The sequence below is a fragment of the Cyrtonyx montezumae genome, unplaced genomic scaffold (assembly GCF_038088225.1).
Source record: "Cyrtonyx montezumae isolate F1298 unplaced genomic scaffold, pur_monq_1.0 scaffold_5, whole genome shotgun sequence".
In the NCBI taxonomy this organism is placed as follows: Eukaryota; Metazoa; Chordata; class Aves; order Galliformes; family Odontophoridae; genus Cyrtonyx; species Cyrtonyx montezumae.
In genome coordinates this window covers 17,239,902-17,264,434 of record NW_027072056.1, presented here as the reverse complement: position 1 = coordinate 17,264,434, position 24,533 = coordinate 17,239,902, and the positions used below count along the sequence as shown (strand labels likewise).

At 40.5% G+C, this 24,533-nt stretch overlaps 1 protein-coding gene across 2 annotated transcripts in view; it reads right to left on the bottom strand.

Annotated features, from left to right (window-relative positions):
- Positions 1-8,321: 8,321 nt before the first annotated feature.
- The window catches only part of TBL1XR1 (TBL1X/Y related 1), an 84,899-nt gene continuing 68,687 nt past the window's right edge, over positions 8,322-24,533 (bottom strand). For both annotated transcript variants that reach the window (XM_065748366.1, XM_065748367.1), the window contains 13 exons: positions 22,530-22,675; positions 20,848-21,067; positions 18,699-18,831; positions 18,373-18,514; positions 18,017-18,080; positions 17,817-17,914; positions 16,017-16,077; positions 14,767-14,888; positions 14,282-14,356; positions 13,076-13,203; positions 12,725-12,890; positions 11,781-11,882; positions 8,322-10,675 (listed from right to left, as the gene is read on the bottom strand). In XM_065748366.1, coding sequence (XP_065604438.1) covers positions 10,649-10,675; positions 11,781-11,882; positions 12,725-12,890; positions 13,076-13,203; positions 14,282-14,356; positions 14,767-14,888; positions 16,017-16,077; positions 17,817-17,914; positions 18,017-18,080; positions 18,373-18,514; positions 18,699-18,831; positions 20,848-21,067; positions 22,530-22,675 — 1,484 coding nt within the window. In that variant the 3' untranslated portion in view covers positions 8,322-10,648. The remainder of the gene's footprint in view (positions 10,676-11,780; positions 11,883-12,724; positions 12,891-13,075; positions 13,204-14,281; positions 14,357-14,766; positions 14,889-16,016; positions 16,078-17,816; positions 17,915-18,016; positions 18,081-18,372; positions 18,515-18,698; positions 18,832-20,847; positions 21,068-22,529; positions 22,676-24,533) is intronic.

The following is a 24,533-nucleotide window of genomic DNA, read 5'->3' as shown; positions in this document are numbered from 1 at the left end:
GAGGTTTGGTACTTGCACATATCTTCTCTTGAGACTACACATTTTTCTATCACTGAAGTATCTGAATTATAGGCAATCTTGGGATCTACACGTTTTTTTTTAATGGCTCCTCCAGCTGCTGTTTTGTATAGAGAGGAAGGCAGGCTGGAAGTACAGCAAATTGGCTCACAAGAAATGGGAAGTAATAATGCCACTTATGTTTTGAATCTCACTGACAACAATTGCTCCCATTCCAAGGTGACTGTTTCCTAGTCCCAGTTTTGTTCAAACTGCACTGTGATGCTAACCACCCTGCACACTCACAAGCTGGACACTGCACTGTATTATATTCAGGAGGGGTTGTAGGAAACCTCAGTGAGTCACCCTATTAGACCAGCCCAAGTTGTACCTGAGTTTCTGCAAATGCCTTTCGAGACGAGGGGGCATCTGGAGAAAGAAAACAAAATCCTGCAGTTTGCTCTGAATGATAGAGGGGCTTTGCTGTAATGTACTTGCTGTACCAAGCCCAGCTGGAGTAACAGGTTTAGGAAAACATGGAGATGTAGGAATCTAATGGGAGATAACAAATCCTTCTTGCTCAGCAGCAGCGATAAAATAGTATTAACAAAATCTCCTCTGCTACTTCCAAGTTCTTCTTGGGGATATGGAAGCAGCAGAGAACACAGCACACACCTACCCCTCTGCCTCCACTGAGACTCCTGGATCCTTAACACCTCTCTCAATTAGGGCTGACACAGGAGATTTTCCTCCTTTCTTCTGACCTATCCCCTGCAGCAGCAGCAGCAGATGCACTCAGGACTCAAGTCACTCACCCAGTGCAGGCAAGGGAAGAGCAGGTGGCAACCCAGAGCCAAGAGCAATCTGCACACAGGAAGGACAGTACGTGCATCCTCGTGCTTTTTCAGTCATTCCTCGTGCTGAAAGCCTCAAGAGCATCCTCAGGTGCCCGTTTGTTGGAGAACACCTCCAGAAATCTCAGTGTGCTTTAGATTAGAAAGAGCATCTTTTTCCCTATGCGTGTACATGGGCATGTATACTTGAGCACATCTGTGCACACTGCTGAGCAGCTCTAGGAGGGAGGGGACACTCACACTGCTCCGGTCCTGGTGCATACATATCAGCTAAGGACTCCGTGGGTCTGTCCTGCTTGCCTTGGGGCAAGAACTGGCTCTGGCTTCTCTTATGGGTGTAGCCAGATGTGGCTGCTGCATTGGTTCAACAGCCCTCCTGCTGCTGGGCATCCCACCACCTCTGCTGCTCCATGCTGGGGAGGAAAAATGTAAAATAAAACCAGTCAGGGTCTGCGAGCCCACGGAGAACAATCATACCTCTCCTGGGAGCTGCTTCTCCACCCAAAGACACACAGTACTAGATATTGTCTTCACTAGGAACACAGAAGGAGCATATTTGGAACTGGCTGCTGTGTGACCTTTCAGGGGTTGTTTCACAGTGGCCAGGGCTTCACTGGATGTGATGACTGCTACACAGAACACCTGGGAGAAGCTTCAGAGATCAAGTTTTTACAGCTCACTGCTTTTCCCTCAAAATCCCCATTCAAATTGAAATCACAGTTGAGAAATGACATCTTTGTTAGTCAGAAGGTGTCTGGGGTTCTCCACTTATAAGGAGTGTTATGCTTTTAAAGCTCTGTATTTACAATAGATTTGGTTATTTCTGAATCCTTGCAACACTGGTCTACTTAAAAGCATTTTGAGAGACAAGACAGCTGCGTGGGCACAAGGCAGGAATGGGAAGGTCTCCCTTCTGATTGCACCATGAGACAGAAACAGCTTGGGATGAAATACAGTTTTATCACATTAGAAAATATTTACTGCCTGAAAGCATGCTCCATTTAAAAAAAAAAAAAAAGCACAAATCCTCTTTCTTAGTACTCGATTATCAAGTACATTTGCATCTCACTGGAGCATTTTATGAATTCAGGTCTCTGCTCTGTCTAAATGCAGCATCACACATGCCTTCAGTTTCCAGGGATCTTATCCCATTCCCACTGTTTCCCACATTCCCACAACCCTCAGCCTGGTCCTCCATCCCGCTTTATAAAGCTATCTTCAGGCAGGAGAATTCTGAGTGTTATTCCTGGTTTACCACGGACCTGTGGGGCCTGAAAATCAGGAGGGGTAATGGCAATAACCTTTGTAGCAGAGCAAGAAGGTGTGTGCATAAAACCTCTGTAGAACAATGAGGCCCATCGCTGCTGGAACATCAGTAATACAAACCCATAAATTACCGAGCCATTGTTCATATTTATTACAGCAGAACTTGAAAACTGAGAGTCTTATTTTATTTTCACAGTCCTCCCTCACCTCTTCACTAGTGCCAGAGATGGTAGTTCCTACAAATAAGATTATTTCAGTATTCATTACATTTGTTTGTCAAAAAGAGCAGCTGTTGTTGATGAATTGATTAAGACGCACTGGGGACGGCTCAGCCTAAAGAAGAAAAGACAATAACAGATTTCAAATACATAAAAGGCTGCTATGAATAATAAAGAAACAGCTTCCCTCCCAGTCCCCATTCAGGATGGACAAAACAGTAAGTTTTTAATTGCTACAAGGCAGATACAGATTAGACAAATGTACTTTATCATGAATGCTATCACAATATTGGGATCATGCTCAGGAAAGCCTTGGAGACCAAATTAGCAGCTGTCAGACAGGGGCACGAGCAGCCTGCCTGACTGCTGAGCTCTCTTCCAGGCTTCTGATCACAGCCACTTCCCACCATTTTCAAGCAGAAACCCCAAAGCAGTGGTATTCAATGATTGTGTATAGTAAAACCCCTCCTATTCATGTGGAATGAAATGACTGAAAAAGCAGGCACCGCTCTCCCAGTTTCTGCATCCACGCACATATGTAAAATGCGACCCAACTACAAACAGCAGCCACACAATGGGCATGTACACAATGGTGTAAACCACCAGCACACATCTCTTCATTCAGTTCAGAGGCCTTACTTACCTGCAAAGGGAAAAGCATCCAATGGAAATACTGAGTGGCTCCATCCACCTGCTAAGCCAACAGTAAAAAGCCAGGACAGAGATAAATAAATGGGTCAACAAATGCTTCACAGCTCAGCGCTTTACATCAGCAACCCTACCCCTGAAACCCAAAGGCAAAGGCAGAGCTGCTGTCCTGGAAACAAGCAGCCCCTCTGTTTAACTGGTACCCCTCGTGGGCTCCAGACACAAAGCTTCCTGCCTCCACGAGCACACGCTGCAGTTGCTGTTCGTTTCCTGCACAAACTACATTGAAAGATTTCCAGTAAAGTTAGTTGCAGAAACGAAATCTTATCTTGAGAAATACAATATTTAATGGAACAAAATAATAGAATATTTAATTCAGCACACACTGCAAAATTTACAGACTTGAGCACGAATTTGTAAACAGCACAATTGCATCAAGCTGCACATATTTTTCCTTCCTTGCTTTGGGAATTGGCTCTCCACCTAATCAGCATCCCGCTTGGCTGCAGTATTCAGCTGCACTGAAGACAGATGAGATGTGCCAATAGGAAGTGAAAGAACCAGAGAAACTTTCAAATAACAATTTAAGAAGCAAACTAAGCATCAGTAATTTCAATTCCTCACCGCTTTCTTGAAGCAGGAATTTCCTGCCTTATAAAGTGATTCACTTACTCAGGAACTCGGACACGCCAGCTAACTGTAGCTCTCAGTTTAAGCATGTGAAGAAGTCCTGCAACGTTCAGCAATTCAGAAAGCTCAAAATGCAGCACTCTGAAGGGAACAAAGAGGCATTCTCAGCATCTACAACAAATAAACAAAAGAACATCTCAGTGGAAACAAGAACAGTCTTCTGAAAGTACCTGACCACTGTTGAGAACTCCTGACATCGTCTTGAGACAACACTTGTGACTTGGTATCTAGAAGCTGAACTTTTTATTTTTATTTTTTAAATCAAGTCTGTTATAAAGAAATCTCTTGTGCCATTTTCAAACTATCCTGTGTGGTTTTCACTTACTGACACAATATGACCTGCACTGCAGATTCCTGGTCAGGCTTCCTTAAGGACAATCCTGCTATCCGGGGCATCACCATTCTCCATGGTCACCACCAAGCTCCTCTTCAATTCTGTTACAGCTGCCATCTGTAGACTTCTGTTAAATCGTTTCTCTATAAATTTTATGAATACTTAAGATCACGAGTTCCTACAGAGAAACAAACAGCAGATTACTACAAAACGAGGACACTTCAAAGGGAAAATTCAGGCAGTGTGGGCACAACCAACCTACCTGGAACAGCATCCCCTCCTTACAGTGCGAGCAGCACTGCTACCACGCTACAGAGCACAGCAGCTCTCCGTGGTAGCACAGGGTGGCTGCACTCCAGCATGCAGTATGAAGTATGAAGATGCACAAACTTTTTGTACTGTGACACAAAGTCTGGCTGAAAAGCATGAAATTGCTTCAGTGCTGCTCTCAGCATTCAAGCAGCAACAGAGGAATCCCCACGCACACCCCAACAACAGGTGAATGCAATCCCAGGCTGTTCTTACACTTCAAAACCACAATTCCTCCTCCTTTTTCCATCCATTAAGTATGCTTTCCAACAAGTTCCAACTTATTAAAATAAACTGATTTTGAAAACGTACTACATTAACAGTTAAACAAGGATTGAAAGCTATTACTTTTGAACATATCATGGTGAATAGGTACAGCATTTGACAAAGCACAAATTCCACCATACATTTCCAGTGACACTGCACACCAGCTATTTGGGTTCCCTCCTGCACTAGGACCATTCTCACAATCTCAAGGAGTTCAAACCTCTTCACGTACAGCTCGACGTATGCTTTTTCACGTCCAACTATAAATAGTATCAAATATGTGACATAAGGTAACGACAATCCTTCGCATGATTAAATTAAATTACTCCTTAAGAACAGATGTCTCTGAAGTGAGACAGCATCACTGAGCAGCAACCTGCCCCCACCTCACCAAAACCCTCGAAGCAGCTGTACGATGCTGGAGTCTCTTCCACAAGTGCAGAAAGAGGACAAAGGACTTGAAACACACATGAAAAAGCAGCTCTACTATATCAAATGCACAGTGGTAAATGAATGCTGAGGACAGCCTCAGTTTCCAGACGATCTGCTGTTTGTTCACAATGAAGTATGTAACCACACAATGTTACCACTTTCCATTGCTCCTTACACATTGTTTTAAATAAAAACATGCCAAAACCAATACTGTTTGGATCTATCACTTTCCCAACTCAATCACCTGCAAATCTTCTGCACCAAGCATTAAAGACTACCGTGATATAACATTCAGCCAAGGTAATATCAAAATATATTTTATTCTGGACCTCTTTCAGATCTGATTCAAATTACAGTTGTCAAAGCAATACAATGCAAAGGGAAACTGCAACAGAAAATGTGCCTAGAAGGGATATTAAGGGCCTTGGGGACAAATCATTGTGATGTAGAACCAAAATACATCATAAAGTGTAATTAACATGGTCCAGGACAGTATAGAACATCTATCAGTCTTCTTTAGACAATAATAATGAAAACTGAACAATAAAAGTCCTTTAAACAAGTACAAAAAACTGTCATGGGCTGGTTTACACTTTTACAACAGCTGTAGTTTAACTGGATAACTGAAGAAATGATGCAGACATTTTAATCCAGTGCTATAGGTAGGCTCACAGAATTAGACCCAAAGGATTTGTAACTCCAAATGAAACCATTACAACTACAATGTCAATGTCAGGAGAGAGAGAAAATTACTTCTGTATTCTAGAGTTACGGTTCTGCACACTGCAGTCTGTTGAGGACAGGATTGCAAAGTACACTGGACTAGCAACAACATGCAGACTGTTTTCTTGTATTTACCCACAAATGACAAAAACATCATGAAGTAAAAATGAATGATTATTTAAAAAAGAAAAGAAAACAAAACATGCCTCAAGTTATTGTCAAGCTGCAAACTTAAAAGGCAGAGAAAGAGAGCATGTACTCAAAACTACTGATCTGAAGCACTATTAACACTAAATCCGCCATCTGTAAGACGTGGCACATCTTCCTGCCTCGTCTGCCTTCCACCAGGCCGACAGCGAAGACAGCCACGCTTTCACAGACCGTGGGATTTCAAAGCTTTCTCTAGAGGGAGATGTGAAGACTGCTCCTTGGCTCTCTCCCTAAGGAAAATGTCAGAGATCTTTGATGGAGATTTACTGCTGTCTCCCAAAGCCTTATTTGCTTCTAACATGCCACAATGTTGCTTCTGCTTTCTTCAGACTTCTGGAGAGTGTGAAATGTTCCCCCCCACCCAGGGAATGGCTCTACAGGGCTTTGTGAAGTTAGAAGACACGAGGCTCCTCAGTGGAAAGGAACACGGGGCTAAGAGCGTGGCCCTGCTCTGGCCGAGCCCTGCAGCTTGCACCAGCAGCAGCCCTGGCCCCAGCGAGGTGCTGGCCCGAGCTACGCGGCACGCCGTGCGGGGCGACACGGACCCACACCTTCCAGCACTTATTCTGGCCAAGTTTTCCCGTGAAGCGAAAGACAACGGCATTTCTGATCGAGATTGGAAAATTGGGTCCCAAGGCTCCTCTTTGCCGAACGGACAGAAAACATACAACCTTTTATTTACAAGCTGAAAAACCCAGACTGCAGTTGGAACGAGATTCCTTCATTCAGCACAACCAAATGCGTCAGCTGCCAGATGGCTGCGTGGGCAAACCCGGCACAACCACCCCGCTCCACCTAACCCTGCCAAGAACATCTCCAAGGTACAGCGTCCCAGCAAACACACCCTAGCATGAGGTAAGCAGTGTAAGGAAAAAGGAGTGCTTTTAAAAAGGAAAATTAATTAAAATTGGTAGAAATCTTTGGCCTTTCTCTCAAGATGCATTAAAGTGTCATGAAATCAAGAAACATGCTTCAAAAATGCCATGTCATTCTGACTCTGGTAACTATTACCTCCCTCCACCCAACCCAGAAAAAGAGGCACTTTTAGTGTTTCATATAAGATTTCCAATCATCTAGTAGACACGCTAAATAACCCTGCACAATTGTAGTCCCAGAATAAACTGAGTTTATCAATGTTATAAAGAGTCTAAAAAAGCTTTTACGAGGACCTAGATATTCTCTTAACTACACTAAAAAGTCCACTGGTCAGGAACCTTTACATCGATTTAAAAACGCAGGAAAAGATAAAGCAAAATAGAAAAAGAGGAACTCTACGGAAACCTGGACCTAACTATGCAGAAATGAGAAACGGCATTCTGACATCGATGCATAGAAAAACAGCAAACTGAAGAGCGGTTCCTTTCTTATTCCAGCATTAATTCTGAGCCCAGCTGTTCCCCCTCCTCTTATCCTCCACTTGGATGTTTGCCCATTGACACGCTGGACTGGAAGAGGCCGTCACTCCCACGTACGCACACGTTTGCCTTTGCACTCTGAAAACAGGTGCGACAGAATCTACCTAGGACTAAGCCATGTGCATACACCGATACAAAATCAGGCTCTTACTGACATTTGGCATACTCAATTTAAAGGAAACATTTGGATAGTCTACCTCACTATTGAATACGAGGTCTTTGTGCTATAAAATGTAATAAAGTTATGGTTTTCTTTTTTTTTTTTTCCTTTTGTGATTTTTTTTTCTCTTGTTTACTTCACAGAATCACAGAACCTAGCACACCTTGCATGCATGCATTTAGCAGTGTATAAAACAAGAGGCAAAAAGAGGTGTGAGCAGGAGCAGCACTGTGGCATGCTAGTAAAGGACAACAATAAAACACCTACGGCCGGATCCGCCACTGTGGGACCTGGCACAACTCCACTACGGTGGGGCACTGTGGATTAGGTTGGGGTGTCAGCCTGCGTGTCCAGAGCACTCGAGTCAGCAGATGTGGCATTGCTGGACTATGCTTCGAGCACCTGAAAACCCTGGACCTCTGAGACCGAAGCTCTGTTTTACCTATTTATGAACATGTGATACTATGCTTAAGCAACTAGAATTACAACCAAAACAGCTGATGACTGAGAAAGAGGAGAATGGCAATACCCTAAAACATGGCTGAGTGATTTTGCAGCTATGTCACAGAATTCCACCACCACTGTTTGGATTGGCTGAAAGAATCACCCAATAACTTCCATGAAAACGAGTAAACTGTCCATATTAAAATACAAAAGTACTATCGAGAATCACTTCTGACTTTCAGATTTAAATTCAGTGCAACTGACAAATGCATTGCTAAACGAAAAATGCAGCTTAAACATACTCAAAACATTTGTGTCTATTCCTGGGAGCACAGTTTAAAATTATTGCACAGAATTTTTATTTTTTTTTTCATTAATGACAGAGGTCAGCCACAGTCATGGACCTCCAGCAATAAAAGCAACATTTCAAGTGCCAGACACTCAATATATTAGGCTTCCTACATACTGTAACTCACGGAGTAATTGCTCTAAACATTTGTAATATGTTCCCAAACCCTAAAAACAGCTGGCACTGAACCATCACAGATGACTGCCTTTATGGATATGAATTTTTCCTTGTTTTTAAATGCTGTATATGATAGTATTACATTCCTGGGGTATATATATAAAGAATGCATTGTGGACTTCTCTTTACCACTGGCAAATTGCTGCCCTACCTTAGTCAAACTCAGACTTGCTTCAAGTCACATTTATTCCATGGAAATAGCAGAAATCGATGCCTAAAGGACAACGGTTAAAACGTTAAAGCTGCACTACCTTGACTAAATCAATTTATACATAACTTGGAGGGGAAAAACAAAAGGAAAAAAAATAGCAATCATAAGCCACAAAATTATTTGTGATTGAAATAGTGTTATAAAACTGATAACTTCACAAAGCTCTCTCTGTAGTATAAACCATTCCTTAAGGAAAACGCCTGGGACATAAATTTGATGACCTCTCCTGTGTATAAATTTCCACTCTTGGAATCTTATGCAAGACACAATGCAACCTTTTCAACTACACGTACGCGTAAACACAAACTCATGCTATCATTTACAAATAAAATCACTATCAGTATATTTTTAATCACATGAGCAGAAAAAGGTTTGCCATATACATCTGTCATCGTAAGAAAAATACTCAATATTGTAAACAGAGTAAAAGACACTATATAGTAGTGATTATTAAAAAAATAGCAGCTTACATCTACCCTATATTTGGAAAAAAAATGTAGTCACATGACACAACAAACTGCAGGACCAGAGCAGCAGGGGAATTAGTGCAAGTATTCATCTTTTAAATAAGCTGAATCACTGCTAATAAAATAAACTTGAAGCAAGTCCTCTGTTTAAGATATTATTTAAATCTAAGGTAGTAAACATTTTGCCTCTTAATGGCAGTGTTATCAAATATATGCCAAAGATTTTATTTTAATAAAGAAAAATTACATGAGACACTTTTAATACTGGAGTTTGGTTACAATTATACATCTAAGCTCCTACAAATAACTATGGGCAACTCCCAGAGAAGCTGTGGCATGAACCCTTGTCCAGAAAGATCTTAACAAATCCCCCAGCTACGTTTCACTCCTTTTCATAATAGTGCACAATTTAACCATGTTTAACCATATTTTAGCTATGGTCTTAAAGCAACAGAAGATGCATTTCATTTTCCTCTTTTTTGTCCTTTTTTTGTTGTTTGTTTGTTTGCATCCCTGTATTTTTCTTCTCTGTATTTTTGTGCCTTTCTATTAAGTTTGGCAGAATTATGTCTCAAATAAGATACTACTGCATTCCAGCCATGTCACCAGAAAATAAAACACAGCGTCATACCCATTACTGTCACACTCGGTAGGTTAGCAGGATGTGAAATATCACGCCTCAAAGAAGGATTTTTTTCCTCTCTCTCCATAATCCCTTTTCCACCCTCCCTCTGTTCACAAAATTGTGCTCTGGGAGTCACAAAATGTACCAAACATCGTCAGGTTCAATCGATGTCTTCAAAGAATGCATTCAAATATGTTTCAAAGAAACATCTTTTTTTTTCCCCATGGTGATTAAAAAAAAAATCATAAGAAACTAATTCAACTCCCTTACTTCATGCATCCGTAAACTTAACCAAAGCAAAACAGAAAACCCAATGATTAAAAGCAAAGGAAAAACTACTGCTGCAGATTTCTCTAAGTCCATTTTCTCTGTACACACAAACTGCTCAACTACTGAGAAGGAAAATAAACAACAACAAAAAAAAGATACCCCACAATCCATTGTCATAGCAGACTTAGAGGGGAAAAGGGGTAATGAAGGCTGCCATTAGTATCTTCTGAATTTGGTATGTATATGGGTCTGCTCTTGTACACGGTATATTTCTCTCTCTCTCTCGCTCTCTCTTCTGTTTTTCATATCCAAAACATTTAAATGTTATTTTGGGGCACAGCAGATTCCAGCACTTGGTGAATGGGACTCACAAGCTGTGACAAAACTCTGTCATCCTCTTCAGGGTGTAACTTTTGTTTGTTTGTTTTATTTTTATATACAGTCTATGTATATATTTCTTTTACGTTTGGCTGTAGTGGACTGGCCATGGTTCAATTGGGACTATAGCAGTACATGGGTCAGGGACAGTCATTTTGGCTATGTACACATTCATAGTCGGTCCATGGCTTCCAACTAGTAGCGCTATTTCCGTAGGTCTAATACACAAACCTGTAAGACAAAAAGCACACACAGGAAATGCACAGTGTGATTTCACACGTCTATACAGTTCCGCGTGAAATACCTGAGCAAAACCTCTGAGACAGATGGCACAAGCTTAACCTTAAATCTGGAAGTGACCTGGGGGGCTGGGGGGGAGAAACATCAGCAGATGAACACTTGGGTTATGAGCACGCAGCCAGACCTGCTAACGATAGTGCTGCCTAATTAATACTGATCAGAGCCATTCAAAATATCTTACGTGAGCTGTTCGCCTGCTACCTCCTATCAGAAGGTCAGGAATCTATCTGAATCTTATTTATAAAAATACTGTAAAGTTAAATTAAACACACACGTTGGGAAAATACGAGAACTGACCAGAACAATCTCAAAAAAGAAATTAATGCTATATAAATACCAAGTTTGATTTTCTAAAGCCTTCACTAAGCAGAGGTCCTAGCTCTGTCAGACAGAGTAAACCAATCACAGACAAGCCATGCTTTTAGGCATCAAGTGCTTCCAAAGTGCTCCCATTTGCTTAGCTATTACCAGCTAAAAATTTATTTAAAACAGAGGGGATGAGGTGGGCTTTAGCTAACAAATCATGCAAAAGGAAGGATGCATTTTAGAAGAGTCAAAATTAAACGAAAATCACAAACAAATCTGCTACATGTACAATTAGCCTCTTGAGTCAAATTAACTGGAAGACTGGAAAGGTTACGTTGCGTGTATGTAAGAGTAACCGCGAGTGGCATGGTAATTAAATTCCACTCAGGATACGCCTTGAGCTTTTGTTCCTTTCATGATATTTTCTGTAATCATGTGACAAAAACTGTATGAAAAACAACCCAGTCACCCTGAACAGATTTCCACAATAAGCAGCAGAAGGGACAGGGAATTTAAATTAAATGCATCTTCTGACTTCGAAGGGCTCAGAACAATAATGTATCAAGCTGCAATAAAGACATTCTACTTTGAAATTTCAGCACCTTTATATGAAAAACATCTACATGAAAGCCGCATGTATTTAAACTCCAGGCACATAAGGAAATATCACCTCCATCGTTAGGCAGAAGACATGGAAAGCACACAGTCAAACAAGTCAAGCTACACTTACTGAACCATCTGAAGCACTTGCTCCAACTTTGTCTCCTGCTGCATTCCAGCAAACCTCAAAAATCCCTCCTGTTCCCCTATAACTGTGAACTAGGGCACCTGTCTAAAAAGGGACAAAACATGTAATTAATACAACATAATACATGTGAACAAGTACATTTCTAATATGTGCAAAACTTCCCTGTCATTTCTTACAGCTGAAATCCTCAGGAGAAATGGCTGAAAGATTCATGGACCATCTAAGAACTGTGTGAAAGGACTTGACAGACAATTACTGCATCTTAATCTCCCATGTTTGAAAGGTGAAACCGTAGTTGGCCTTGATCAAATTATAAAATATCCAATCCCCAGAAACCAGAGAACACATCTTGCCTAATAATGGGTTTTACATTTTCATCTTCATTCAGTCCTTCTCTGACAGAGAAGCCAAGTAATAGTGTCCTTTCTCAGAAAGTTCTGCAAGATCTGTCACCACCTCCTCTCACTTCACATTCTTTTGTTTGTCAGTGACATTCAGTGAAATAGCTATCAAGTACCAGACTTGTACGCCTACATTCAGTTAACATTTTTTTCCCCACAGCAAAGCTGATTTATCAGGAGTTCAAACGCCAGAAGTAACATTTTTCTGATGTAACATACTACTGCAGAGACTGCTGAATGTGTCTTGGGGTGTGGTTTTAGGGTTCTTTGGAGGGTGCTGGATTGGTTCTTTTGCTAATACCATGGGGAAAATTGTTACCTCCCCACAGCTAGGTATATTTCTCAAAGAGACAGAAGTTTAATGTGCATCCATTAACAGAAGAAACCTTAGGACAAAGAAAATGTAAATCAGCACATTAGTAAGGGCAAGTTTCTCTGCCTCCAAGACAGATGGTGCAACAAAGGTCAGAAGAGTACTGATGGAAAAGACTGAGAAAACTATCCAAGCAGACAGGAGAGCTATACCTGTGTGTTCCAGATGTGTACACATTTATCAAAGGAGCCGCTGGCCAGGTACCTGCCATCAGGACTGAAAGCTACACTGTACACAGGTTCTTGATGCTTTGTCAGAGTATGAATACAGATTCCTCTGTCTACATCCCATAACCGAACAGTAGAATCAAAGGATGCACTGTCAAGGATTAAAAACAGATTCATTACTTGTCAGTTTCGCACAGTTTTGTTTTTAACACAAATGTCATACATAAGGTATCCTGTGTCGTTTGAAACATTCTGCACATATACATAAGTAAAAAGCAAAGTAAACACAGTGCTCAATTTCTTAACAAAACATTTTAAACCAGGATTAAGAAGTACCTTGCTAACATAAGATTGGCATTTGGATTATTTGTTCCTGGTCCCGTAGGACTCCATTTGATAGTATAAATCTCTTTGTTGTGTGCTTGTAAGTCATGGACACAACTGTCTTGCTTCATACTCCAGATCTATGATAAAATGGAAGACAACACAAAGGCATTCAGCACAATACTGTACTCAGATACTTTTTATATCTTAATTTGCAGCCTGACTGCTACCTTTTAAACTACATTTGCTATGACTGTTGGGTTTCTAGAGTAATTATAGTGAAAATTCTTTCAGTGCTGCCCGTTCTTTGAGTTCTGATGGCAGTAAGTAACAAAGACATTGTCTATAGAAACCAATCTACACGTGCTAACTACGAGTCACTTGAATAAGCGTATGGAAGATAACAGATGCTAAAATGAGAAGAGCAGTATGTATATGTTCATGTCTGAGTTGACAAAATATCACAGTCCTATTTTTAAACGAACTTCCTTCTTGCTACACAGATTGAGTGAAATAGTTAGTAGGAAAATGTGCTGTTTTCATGCAAAGCGATAGATGCACAGTGCAAAAGCCACTATGACACTTTCTTGGCTTATTATGACTGGCATTGCCAGCTGTTTGTGCAATATTTTGCACAGAGGAGCTCCTTAGGACTCTGACTCATCCGTGATATCCTACAACAAAAACAGTAACTTTATTAAGAGTTATGATGGTTATGCAATAAGTACTTGGGGGAAATGTGTTGGTACAATGAAAACTGCAGAATGACTCTGGCTGAATCAGAAAACCAAGGGTGCACACAATCTTAGAAGAAATAACATGTTCAAGGTCTTAACTAGGAAGAAGGGGAAAACAGAAAAAAACTATGAAAGGGTATAGTCACCAATTCTTGTACGTGTTAGAACATTACATGCATTCCAACTATTCCTTTTAACCAAAAGCAACCAACAAGTGTGACAGCTTAGTGATTAATGACTTAATTTTGTAAACAGCTGAAAGCACCTAATACATCATGCTCCGCGTCTGAAGGTGGCAGCCTGTAACAAGCCCTCCGGACCAAAGCTTGGCTCTGATTAGCAAAGGGATTGCCTAATCTTGTTATATCAACAAAGAACAAATGTTAGACAATACAGAATGTGCAACGATATGGCTCCACTGCTTAAATCAATAGTGTGGTTTCCAAAGTCCTAAGAAGACAACAGCCATTGCTCCCCTTACCTTTAGAGTCATATCGTCAGAACAGGAAGCCAGAAGATTACCAGTTGGATCCCATTTGATTGCATTTACTTCATTCTAAAATCCAGCAGTGAGAACATGTTAGAATTTTCACTTCTGTTACAAATGACAGCGTACAAAAGATAAAGTTGCAGTTGCAAGTATCTGCATAATTACCACTATTCTGACATTTAATTTTCATTCCTTACATGATCGTAACACAACATGATATGTAGGAGAGTCTAAAGTTAATCCATTTCTTCTTCTAAAGCCATCCTGGTAAACAGAAGCTGCATACAGGAGTACTGTTCTCATCAGAGGGACTGAGCTTACCATATGATCTTAACTACAACTGCCTGGGTACATATCTAATTGCCTGCTGCCAAAGCAAGCACTGCATACTGGCAAGATCAGTGACACTCCCTGCCCACCCCATCAGACTCTCATTAACCAAAACGTCATAAAATTTGTCATTTTCCAGTACTTACTGTGTGACCCTGGAAGGTTTTGATGGGCCTATCTTGTCCTAGTTTACAGACATGAATGCACATGTCTGTGCTGCAAGAGGCAAATGTGTTGTTGCTCTGCCAGTCAACATCTAATGCTGGTGCTAAAAGAACAAAATATTTAAACCTGTGATATGTGCAGAAATTTGATTCACAAATTTAGCATACACCACCTTCCAACAAACGCCAACAGGAAGTAGCTATTAACTCTACAGAAGTTCTAGAGATTATCAGAAACTTGGAACAGTGAGAAATGCAGACAAGAAGTCTTCAAAAAGAACGGAATAAAATGTCAGTCACTAAAACATAGGATGTACCTGAAATGAAGAGAGTACAACAAGCATGCAAGTGGTTGTTAAGTCACCTCAAAGTAAATCTCAAGAGCCCACCACCCAAGAAACAGATTCTCACAGCTCATAGTACATGTATGTGCTCACTGATATCAGTGAGTGAAAGGGAGTACGGTCTACTCTATTTATTTATTTTAATTTCAACATTTTAGGGTGTGGTAACTTGATGCTTAACCATGGGCCACATATTCCATTTGGCCAAGATGAGTTATTTATGGTCGAGAGCACACAAAGTTGCTGGAGTAAATCAAGAACTGATGTTTTTAACTGTTTAACTGTTGTCGTGCCACCAAAAACACAGGCGAGTAAAAAGCAGAAACAAGACATTTCTTAAATGCCCCTCAATGGTTTGTACATCATTCTCTCTCTGCTGTTTTCCAGCTGATCCCAGCAGGCCGCTCAGCACGCAGCCCACAGAGCTGCCTGCCTGCCCTCCCAAGAGGTGGCTTTCTCATCCCAGCCCACCAGCACAGAGGGCCTTCAGCTGCTGTGTGGCCAAATTGAGGAGAGCACAGCAGGAAGTCAGGAACAAGGGATGTGGAGATGGGATTACTGCAGCAGGACGATGACAAACAGTCCTTTGCTGATAAACATAAACCTTGTGTGGCCCACCCACACGATGTCTGCCCCTGTGCCACAGTGAGTTGGTAATATTTGGACTCTCTTGTGATCCTCCACATAACTGCAACAAAACTGTGAGTTGTAACAGATTTAAAACTACATGAGACTACAAATATGGGAGTCAGTACCCAGAGACTGCCTGTAAGACTTCAAAAAGGTGTGAATGGGCTCCATTAACTTCAAGTACATTATTTTTCAAACAGAAGACATATTCGGAGGTTTTCCAGACAACAATTCTGAATGAGCCAAACCAACACTCACCAGAATGAAACGGAAACTGCTGCTTGGCTTCACCAGTGTGGGCATCCCAAATAATAGTGGTCTGTATTAAACAGATGAATTAACAGTAAGCACACCTGCACAAACTGCTACCTCCATTCACATGTACCAAACTACCCAGCCTGCTCCCCACTGCCCACACGGACGTACCACTCAATATTTCAAGTGTTTTAACCAAGTAGTGAAGGAACTAATGGTAGAGTACAGACAACAGAAGAGTAACTTAACATGCTCGAACACTATAAAGGTGTTTCTCGTAACATATTAGGGTCTGGAGAGAAAAAAATAGGGGGGGGTTCTTACTTTATTTTAAATTAAATAAGTGCATCTCCTCAGTTCTATTTATATTCTTCTGATCCATTCTGCACACCTAATTTAATTGCAAGTATTTGTATATTCTAATTGTAATTTCAAATACTTGTCCGTCCCTGTGGAAATTTTTATACAAACACTGTCTCATAAATCAAATCTTTCAGATTCTTTCATTTTTAAGTATGGGTGTAATTTTGTACTGAGCTGTCCTCTGCGTTTTGCTGTCTTTCTCATGGAAGAAATCTTCATGAAGTTGGTGTTTTGTCATCACTGTATTACACTCTCATGTTCCTGACCTACCTCAGCCATGAAAATTTTAATCAATAAAAGCTTTGAGATTGAATTCAGTGGAAGTATGAACTGATCACAAATTATTTATGAAAAAGAAACAAAAGGTTGAGTCAATCTAACTAGCTAACGCAGAATGTTTTTCAAAGCATCATTTCAGCTCCATTGTCAATGAGTTTTATTGACTGAAACAATGAGGCTTTATCTCCTCCAGCATATTTTTCTGCAAATTAAAGCTGAAGTTCCACAAAGATGTTAGAACTGGCATGAGCCATCCAAGCTGCCAAGAGAGGAAATCCATCCTTTCCACGCTTTGAAACGTTTACTCTTTTCCTTCCTTTGTGCCAGCAGAAGCACTTAGAAAGCTGTGCACTAAAGCAATGAAGGTTAAGTCAATTTAGGGAAAAAAAAACAAAAACAAAAAGCTATATCAAGAGAGGAAAAACTGAGTTATCTTTCTACCTTAGAGTGGCAGTGCCAGTTTTAAGTGTTGCAGAACTGTGCTTTTACTTCTGCAACCTGAATCAGTTAAAACAGGAAGAACTAAATAACATTTGTTACTCTCTGAATTTACATAAGTCTGTTCTTCAACACTGCTGTATCCTTCCCACCATTCCTAAGAATTCTCACAACAGCTCTCAGCTTAAAGACCTTGAGAGCCTTTACATTTGTTTAGAGGCACAAAATCAAACACAGTTAAACAATGGGCTTTGTGGCATTACACTGCTGGCACCTCCCCAGCCAGATAATATTGACTTTACTTATGCTCTAGCTTTAACCTTTTAAATCATTCTTGGGCTTGACTGAAATCCAAATCAGCGTTGACCTGTTCCTCCAGTGTGGTTTATTTCCTGAAACTTTGCATCAGGTAGTTCAGTAAATCTGAGATTATTTGCTTTTACAAAGGCTTAATGTTACTGTGTTCAGTGCACTTTCTTTCCAGCTTACACTAACCTAATTGGGAAGAGATCCAGGGACATTAAAATCTAATCAATTACAGTATTTCAATAGGCTATTATAAAACACAATGAAACATAGCTAGCAAACAAGCTCTCTGTAAGTACATATTTACGTCCCATGCCTTAAGTTTCAATTTAGTTATTTACTTCTATGGCTTCGTTACTAAGTGTACAATTACAATGGTGAAGTAAAGAATTTTAATTTTACCAAAGATTATCTCACCTTGTCCACTCCTGCACTTAAAATGAAGTTTCCTTTCTTGTTCCATTTTAACGCAAATATAGGACCTTTATGTTGCCCTAAGGTGCTGGCAAGATTACCTGAAAATTTATATTGATATGAATACATTAAAAAAAATAAAAAGCTATGTTGTGAGCCACAATACAGGAAATATACTGAAAATTACAAAGTATTTCACTTACCATCTTTAGTCCATATCCTTGCAAAGCCATCGTAAGACCCAGTCGCTAGAAGTGTACCTTCACTCTGCCAGCAAAAAGGTTATTTATTTAATTTTACTGCACAATTCAAAGTTAAGGAGCATGACACAAAGTTCAGGTGGGAGACATCTGAGAAAGACTGATTACATTTATTGTACAGACTACAGTTATTAGAAAGAAGTCCCCAGAGTAAAAAAGAAGAAATTACAAGGCAACTCAAAAAGAGATACGCCCCTGGAGCAGTAACAGAGGACTCACAGTTGGTGGCACTTAGAATTTGACTATGCAAATTTACAGGTCCTGTTCTCAGAGTATTTTGTGCAGACATTTCTACTCACGTTCCAATCTAGGGATGTTACATCTTTGTTGCTTGGTACATCCTGCCCTCCTTCTCGTATACAGTGTCGAAGTACCAGCTGCGTAGATCCACTTGTGCTGTTCTCACTAAGGTTCCATATCCGTGCTGTTGAATCTCCAGATCTGCAAAGCAGTTATGAGGATATAACCCCTTTTCTCAGTTCACTTCATTTCCAAGTGTTTTCCTCTCAAAACAGTGGCTGTTGTGATATTTGACACAGAGAATGTTGAGACCCGTATTCTTTTGCTTGTTTTTGGGACCAAGTTAAAAAGTACACCAATGGCCACCAATACCCAGCGCACATACCCTGAGGCCAGAAGGTCACTAACGGGATTCCAGGCACAGATGAATACTTCAGATTCATGGCCACGCAGCACCACTGCTTTGTTGGGAGGGATTTCGACATCACCATCCACTTCCATCATATCTGTGTGATTATCTGCATTAGGGGAAACAACAGTAGAGAGGAGGCAGACTTTACTACTTGGGGCTCACACATTCTAACTGCTGAGCGTTCAAGATTCCTCTGGAACGAGCACAATTAACTCACAGCATACACAGATCACAGCCTGACAAAGCTGCTGTGTTCCTTTATTTCCCAAGTACCAATTTATGAAGTATTATAAACAGATAGGGATTAAAAAAAAATAAAGTGAGAAAGTTCCAAACAGACTTAGTTCTAAAACTCTTAAAAAATAATTTTTGGCCTCATTTTTCATGCTGCAAAATAAACACGGATTTTAGAAGTACTCAGAGTCTTTCAATACACTACACTGCTCCACAGGACAAGCCGCGAGTCTGCCTTGTGCTTTAAAAGTACGTCTACGACTGATTGGCCTTCAAAAAAAAAAAAGCTATCTTTTCAGAATTGAGCACAGACAGGTTCAAAATCTACACTTCAGACACCTCATTTCCAAAATGCCTTTGATTAATACAATAACATTTGGTGATACGGTGATCTGATAACGCAGCTTCATAAACTGCACCGCAATTACTGTGCAACGGCGGCAGCGCGCAGCTCTTTGTGCACAAGTGATGTTGAATTCATTTTGTTCTGCAAATCGCACTGGGGATAATTCAACTGACAAAACAGTTTTCTTGCCAGCTACCATCAATCATTTTCCATTATTAAAATAAATTCACACCGAGGACGAATGCAGAATACAAAAAATGCTAAGCAGTTCACCTGCTCCGTATTTATTCGCTGTGATTAAACAAACTATTTCACATTTATTGCTTAATTTAACATCGAGGCTTTCTATGACTGTTTGCACGTGTGAGAAAACAGAAGAAGCTATTAGGACGTGAGCACTCCTCAGATGGTGTGCCACACAAAACACTTCTGTCAAAGAGAACTGATGCCGGTACAGTTCGGTGTACAGCCAGCAGGGGTTGCTGGTATTCCACATTTGTGGCTGAGACCTGTCAGTGCACTCATTCCAGTTCACTGTTAACGAGCAAATGCTCTTAAGAGATTTTTAAATGGAAGTACCAAAGTGGAGAGCTCGTTCATGCCAAAGATTATATTTCCAAGTTTATTTATCATGCATAGTAATGAATAAAACAGTAAAATCCAGCTGTAAAATGTAAAGCTCATACATGGCCTGATACAAATATGCTCTCAAAAATGCCCTTTCTTCAGGAGGTGCTACAGCAAAAGCAGACTTGGAGAAACCTCATTTCTTAAATGTCACTGTAATGTCCTACCTGAACTTGTGTGTAACAGTCCAATTGTGAGCTACGTTCCTCTGAACACTGACGATAAATCAAACTCACTTGTTGCCCCAATCACAGCTACAACTGAAGTTTAACAAACCAATGCACAAACAAAACTGGCAAGCAGTTGCATCAAACAATCCTGCACAATGAATCATGAAAACTGATACTGATAAGGGAGACAAAAGGACACAGGATTTGTCTTGGCAACTGCCATCTCAGCATGGCAAGGAATCAGTCCAGCAGAAAATGAACCCCAGATCCCTGACTCCCTGTGTCAGCTGCACCTGCCAGAAGCAGCACTCACTGCAGCATGGCAAGCAGGACTCTATTTTAACCAGTTAAGGGCAAGCAGAATCCTCTCCCTGCTCCCTGTACAGGGCTGGAGGTTGAGGAAGTGTACTGTTTAAAAGAACTGTCTGCTTTTTACTCGAGGCTTTGTGAACAATTTTTAACTGATAGGAAGTACTGGAAGTGAAACTCGGTCAAAGGTATGTTAGGAACAAATGAATTCCCAAGTTCACATCTCCTCCTACAACTCCAAACATCAAAGCACGGACACAAACATCAAATGCACCACACTGTTAAAAGTAACCACTACCTGCAAGATGAAGGGTTACTAATATCTTTACACATTTATCTCATTCTGTGCTAGCTCGTACTAAGGCACATGAGCACATTATATGATAAATGATGAGGCAATGACATAATACAATCAAGTTCATTTCTGTCAACTTACTTGCTATAGTATGTGCTCCATTCTCTTCCCCGTTTGCAGTGTTTTCACCATTTTTTGCTGATCCCTGTTGGTTTGCTGCAGCTGCAGCTGCAGCAGCTGCTGCCTGCTGTTGTGCAAGTTTATCTCTGTAGGCCTGCTGTCTTGTCTGTACCACATCAGGCATCACTGCATCTATCAGTGAGAGAGACTCTATCGGCCTACCATCAAACAAGGTACCATCCTAATTTACACCAGAGGGAAAGAGGAAAGAAAAACAACACCAAACATGGATTAGCATCATTGGCAAAACACTGGGAAAAAAACACAAGTAAAAGTTTTAACTTAATACAATAAAAAGGCAGCAGTTTACAGATGGTGCAAGAACTAATTTCTCAGCATTTCTGTGGTTAGAATTGGAACTTTGCTCTGAAGTGAAGTGGCCATCGTAAGTATGCAAAAAAGCCACTGCAGGCTGCTCTGGCAGAGGCTCTGGGATTACGACTTACACGCTCCAAGTTTGCTAAGTTGTCTGCTGAAGCAAAAAAAAAATCTGAAAGCTATCTGTAAATACCATTTCGAACACGAGTGGCTGCAACAAAATGTAATGGTTTGTTTGAAAAGCTGCAAACACTGCAAGTCAGGTCACTGGCTTGTGAAGTTATTCTATCTTATTTGACTAATACTTTCCATAAACACATTATCGAGAGTTCACTAGTTGATTTCCTTTTTTTTTTTTTAAACAGTGCTGGCATACTCTCAAACAACAAAGAATTTTATCCAGAAATGGACATGACCTAGTTAAAAACATGTTTATACGCATGCTAGAGCTCTGTAAGGACCTATTTTTAGGACCTAGAAGGATTCCTTGTGATATATACAGGGTCTCCTTCTTCTATTTCAAACACTTGGTTTATTTTTCTGAAGCTTCCTAGGGGAAAAGATTTGCTTTGCTGGGACTATGAAAATAACACATAAAAAGATGTAATGGAGACGGGAAAGATAGCAGAATTAGTGAAAAAGTGTTCCTTATCCAATACAGCTGACACAAAAGGCTGCTAACCTCTCAGGCATAAACGAGAATGGCAATCAAGGCTGAATATCTGCAGAATCAGGCAGGAAGATGCATGGCTTTCCGTACTGCTGGAATAACCATCTGAACAGTAAATTCAATGGACCCTGCTCAAGATGAATTAGGCAGCAGAGGCAAAAAGCAAACCAGAATATACCTCCATCCTTCCTGTCACAAACTGAAACCATTTCTCTATTTGGAAATCTTGCCTTTGGCTTTCATTACATCATTATAGCAACACATCACCCAAATGAGAGTTGCAGAGTGCTTTCTTACCTCACTACTGCAAGTCTACAAAAACAAGAAGTAAAAGGTTACTTGTCTATAATTATTTTATTGCACTTGTTTGGATTTACTGCAATATTACATTAGGGTAAAAACTCTACAGACAACGGACCTTTAAGCAGTGAGCCAGAACACCATGCCTGGTGTTGTGTGGCTGCATGGGGCAGAACCCCTACCCAGTTATGTCACTCCATTCTGGTTCCACCACTGGAGTCGTGGTGAACACCAGCAGTGAGGAATCTGAAGTGAAAGTAAATAAATAGGATACAAGAAAGTTAAGAAAAAACACTAAGCATTCAAACTTACTGCAAGCAAGGATGTAATGCTCCTGTATGGAACGCTCACTTACCTCATTAATACTGACTTCTGCCTCTACATACTGCAGACCTTTCTGGATGATGGAAATCAAAGCAGCTGGTGGTACCAGAGCACCATTTATATTGGACTGGCTGATATGGCTCTCTATACCAAAGGTAAATGCTGAATGGGAAAACCCTAAATAAAGGCAAAACCATGAAAATTTATTTACAGATAACAATACAGATAGCTATTTGCCAAAGTAGCACAAGATTTCCTGTATACAAATCCAAGTTGTGGAAACTTAAGAGCACGCAAATATGACAAACACACTTCTGTTTCCCTCTTGTTTCTAATTTAAAGTGCACGGAAGGACAAAAACTAAGTTTATATAAAGCACAGCAATTATTAATTTTTCCACTGGCAAAATGCACATGAAAATATGAAAAAGAATAAAACAGAATAGACAACAGTATTAAAAAAAGATTGCTATGTTAGTTTTTCTCACTGATTTGTTATCCATGAAAATAAAATGAATCTGTACATGAAACAGAATCAACTGCATGGTATGATGCTGTCACCACTGAGCACGTTTTGGCACTGATTAAGAAGTGACAAACATGCTCCAGTTCAGTACTGGAAGGTGTTTATTTATTAGCCCTGAAAGTGAACTTAACCTAGAGAAAAGTATTTGTTTCAGCAATCACTGACACTTTTCCTGAAGCTACTCTGTCTTTCGCTGTCACATAACTAAGAAGCTCCCTGCAAACTTTCAAATGAAGATAAAGCATTTTTTAAATTTGGCTTTGGTGACTAAAGCTCTCTGCAACTGGAATGAGGATTATAATAGCTTTCTGTAAACTCAGGTGAAACAATGAGCTCCTTCTATCTTCTGACAAGCAGAGACTGAAAAACTCTGCCATCCATCACTGCTTCTGGTGCTTCTTTGCCTCAAGATGAAAAGCTGATAAGCAGTGGACAGATGTTACATCACTCTCCACCAGCTCTGAAGGAAAGCTGAACACGCTGAAGACACAAAGTCTCTTGAGTAAAAAATAACACAGCTGCAGGTGAACACTCAACAAAAGTGAACAAAAAACCCCCATGTACACACACCTACAACTGGGACATAACTGGCTGCTGACACCTGGATGGGAATCCAGGAGAGAAATACTTCTAACCCTTGGATCACCTATGATGTTCTTTTTCAAAGTCAAGCATTTATTCTACACCATTTTTGTAAGAAGCTGAGCCTCTCTCATCACCAGGTCAGGTCCAGGGGTAACATGCTACGTAAGATTTGATAAAACAGAAGGAATCTGAGAAGCTGACAATAAAGCCTGTTAAACTAGATGTATTAAAGTGGACCAAAGAATTCCACCCATCCACTTTTTATTTCTTCCTACTATTCCTGTATTCTTTTCTTCATATAAACGTATGCAATCTCAATAGTTACCCAGGAAAAACTCACAGAACTACCTCAGCTAAGGGAGTCTTACTTCACTGAATTCTGTTTTATCATCTATCTGATTTGAGGACACATAGCCACACAACAAGTTTTCTAGAAGCCTGAAGCCCCCCATGAGGAAACAGCAGTGAAAAATAATAACCAGTAAGCACTGGAACAGCAAGGTACACACTGACATTGATTCCTTGCACTATCACCGTAAGACCTAAGGGCAGACTTCTTGTACGTGTTAAGACCATACACTGCCCTGCCAGCTGACAATCATCATTGGTTCATACACTGGGACATGCCCTGATTTCCAGTTAAATCTGTGTGTTCTAAATGTAGACTGCTTTAAGCAATCAATACCGTAGCTGTGTGTAAAAGCTAACGTTGTTTCTACTTCTTAGATTCAAGAGCAACCACCACCACAAAAACTCCTGCAGCCTGTGGTCACATCTACAAACTCCAACCTGCAACTCAAGCTGCTGCTCTTTTGGAAGCTCTCAAAAATATGCCAAGGGATGGCTGCACAATTCCTACTCGGACTGTACAGGTGCAGTCAGTTCAGATAAGCACACCAAGAAAAAAAGGTTTCTTTGTGTGTTT